General features: G+C 36.0%; 1 protein-coding gene across 1 annotated transcript; it reads left to right on the top strand.

Annotated features, from left to right (window-relative positions):
* The first annotated feature begins 690 nt into the window (after window positions 1–690).
* Window positions 691–1653, top strand: LOC140565744 (odorant receptor 131-2-like). The gene has a single exon (XM_072691793.1). It carries the CDS (start codon window positions 691–693, stop codon window positions 1651–1653), a length of 963 nt encoding a protein of 320 aa, XP_072547894.1.
* Window positions 1654–3163: the final 1510 nt, after the last annotated feature.

The following is a 3163-nucleotide window of genomic DNA, read 5'->3' as shown; positions in this document are numbered from 1 at the left end:
CTCTCAATTGGGTTCAGAGAAAGAATTGTATTTTGGAGGCAATTTAAACACTAATTGTCTGGTCTTGCCACAGCATCTGAATGGAATTCAAGTCAAGACTTGGCTAATCAAAAATCAATCAACTTAAATTAGTTTCAAATCAGACATGGACTTGTTTGCGTGAATTGGATCATTGTCCTGCTGCAAAACCCAACTGTGCTTGAGCTTTTGGTCACCAACTGATGTGCCAACACTTCTGGATTTTTTGACAGAGAGGTGAATTTATGGTTTATTTATACCTGTGGTACATTGTATGATGCATGTGCATATTACTACACAATGTTTAGATGATGTATTAGAAGTACAGCTTATCAGTCACATAAATAAACAGGCATAAATAAACAATGTTAACTGCATTTAAATTGTCGAAATACACTAAAACAGAAAAATAATTTACACAGTGCTGTGCTTTATGGACTTCTTTAATATTACATCTAGGCCAAAACCAACAAGGTTGCTATGCAGTTATTCATCAGGAAAATTACTGCCCCACCCTGAGGTTTTTCAAACCAATATAAATACATGAACTGTGTGACTACAATTGCATTGATACTGCTCTCCACATCTGGGGTTTCAGTCTTCAGTGTGGTTGGCCTTTTTTCTTATCCATTCTTGTGTTTGTGCTTTGGCTTTTTTTTGTACTTTACAGAAATGCAAAGTGTTTCCAACAGCAGCTTGAGCAGCAACCCACTGATATATTCTCTTTTTATGCAGAAGGTGTTTATGGTGCAGGCACTGGTGGGAATTTTCCTTTATGTGAACTGTCTGATGATATTTGCCTTTCTGAAAAAGGAGGTGTTCAGGGAGGACACCCGCTACATTTTATTCGCACAAACACTATTTGTTGACTCTGCCTTCATGGTTTTAACTGACATGATGTTGATAGGAAGTTTTTTCCAGTACAAAATTCACATGATTCCTTGTATCATTATTTCTACAGCAGTGTCCCTTCTTTCCATTTGTTCTCCACTGACTCTTGTGGCAATGTGTCTAGAGCGCTATGTTGCTATATGCATGCCTTTAAGACATGCAGACATCTCTACCAACAGGACCAGATTCTTTGGATTTGTGATCATATGGAGCGTCAGTTCCATAGCACCTGTATTCTTTGTTATAGCATATTTTTCTGTAGCTATTCCTGGTGTTCTGTTTTCATATGTTGTATGTAGTTTGGAGGTAATGTTAGAGAAAGAGTGGCAGGCAAATGCACGTGCTGTCATTTTGCTGGTCATTTTTCTGTTGATGATTTTAATCATTGTCTTAACCTACATCAAGATAATGATTGCAGCTCGAGCTGCCTCCTCTGAGAAAAAGCAATCTACAAAAAAGAGTCTCAGAACTGTCATCCTTCATGCTTTTCAGCTGTTTCTGTGTATTGTTCAGTTTTTAACCCCATATATAGAAATGCCATTCTGGAAGCTTGATGTTATGTTGTTTTATAATGTGAGATATTCCAATTTTATTGTTTTTATTATTGCACCACGCTGTCTTAGTCCTTTGATTTATGGAATGAGAGATGAAAAGTTTTTCCTTGTTTTAAGACATTATGCACTGTGGGGTTTTGATGGTCTTTCCCATAATTTGTTTATCCAGTCAAAAATAAGACCTAGCTAACCAAAGGTATATTGGTTATTGTCAATGTTTGCATAATATTTGACAATATATCAACATATAAATGCATGAAAATTATTTTAATCCTACATATGATTGAATGTTAAGTGAAATGTTATAATTCAATTAAATATCCACAATAATATATTTTAAACAGTGTAATAGTATAGTATACAAAGTTTGTTTTAGAACATGGATAATGTTTTTGTTGTTGTTTTTGACACTTTTAAAATATTAGTTTTGCGAATTGAAAAAAGAGAAATTATGCATAATAACATCTGAAACTTTTAACCAGCACACCACCTGAACTTTTTCACTATGTAAAGAAATACAGAGACTCTTTTGATTGAAGAAAGAAACAAAAACAGAAATCACCTCTGGAATACAGCTGACCACAAAAGCCAACAAAAGTACACACAACTATTAACCAACATTTGTTGGAGGACAGAAGAAAACAAGTGAAAGCACAGTTCTTCTTTAATTCTCCTTTGTTGTTTCATGTGCAAGAATGAAGCATGTTGTATATGGTATCAAAAAAAAAACTGCCTAAGGATGGGAAATATCATGTGATAAAATAATTATAAATTTAACAGTTTGGGGGTTTGTCACCACACAATGATTTAAAAGTATCCCCTTTTATAAACATGTTTTATGCCATATTTTATTTAAAACTGACCCTCAATATGAATTTTAAAAATGACACAGGTTTTAAGAAAATATGAGACCAATGACTAAATGAAGTCATGTGCTGTGAAAATTCACAGATGAAAGACACTTCCCTAAAAAGGACATAGACAAACAGAACTTTATTGATACCAAATGATTTTGCTATATATCATCCAGAGCAAAGACTCTATTCCAAATCCATCCGAATAAAGTAGTCTCCATTGGTCTCTACCTGCAGGTCATTTTCATATAGACACTCAAAATGAAGAAATTAAAGAGCAAAAGAGCATTCTACAAAAATCAGAGTTATAAGCACAGAAACAGGAAAAGACAATACAATTAAATAATGTTTTGGATCTCTTAATTACACCATTAAATTAATGATAAGGAAATCATTCATTCAAATCAAAGCAAGAAGGGGACTTGTTAGGCCAGTCACAAAGAGGCCAGCCAAAACTGTGAAACAAAGTGACACAATTCAGGCAACTGAAGGACCGGAGGGTGGACATGAGCCTTCCCTTAAGTTTCTTAAATGACTCTTGAGCTTTGGCTGTCCAACGCAATGGACCTGGGCTCTTCTGGGTAAGTGCAGTGAGGGTAGCTGCCATGGAACTGAAGTTGGCAAGTTGGCAAACCCCAAGAACAATTGGACCAGCTGGAGGGAAGTGGGGTGGGCCAGTCCACCATGATCTTTATTTTGACCAGGTCCGTACAGAGCTTTCCCTTAGATGCCACAAAATCCAGAAACGACACTGTCAAGCATGGAACTCAGCAGTTCTCCAACAGTTAGAGGACCTGCCTGACATGCCAAACATGTTCCCAAAGGTACTGGCTGTAAATGAGTATG

The sequence above is a fragment of the Salminus brasiliensis genome, chromosome 11 (assembly GCF_030463535.1).
Source record: "Salminus brasiliensis chromosome 11, fSalBra1.hap2, whole genome shotgun sequence".
Taxonomy (NCBI): Eukaryota; Metazoa; Chordata; class Actinopteri; order Characiformes; family Bryconidae; genus Salminus; species Salminus brasiliensis.
The sequence above is the reverse complement of the archived record's forward strand: the minus strand, read 5'-3'. Positions and strand labels throughout refer to the sequence as shown.

Excerpts from the sequence above, each read along its gene's own strand:
- LOC140565744 (XM_072691793.1), top strand. The coding sequence starts at position 691 with ATGCAAAGTGTTTCCAACAGCAGCTTGAGCAGCAACCCACTGATATAT.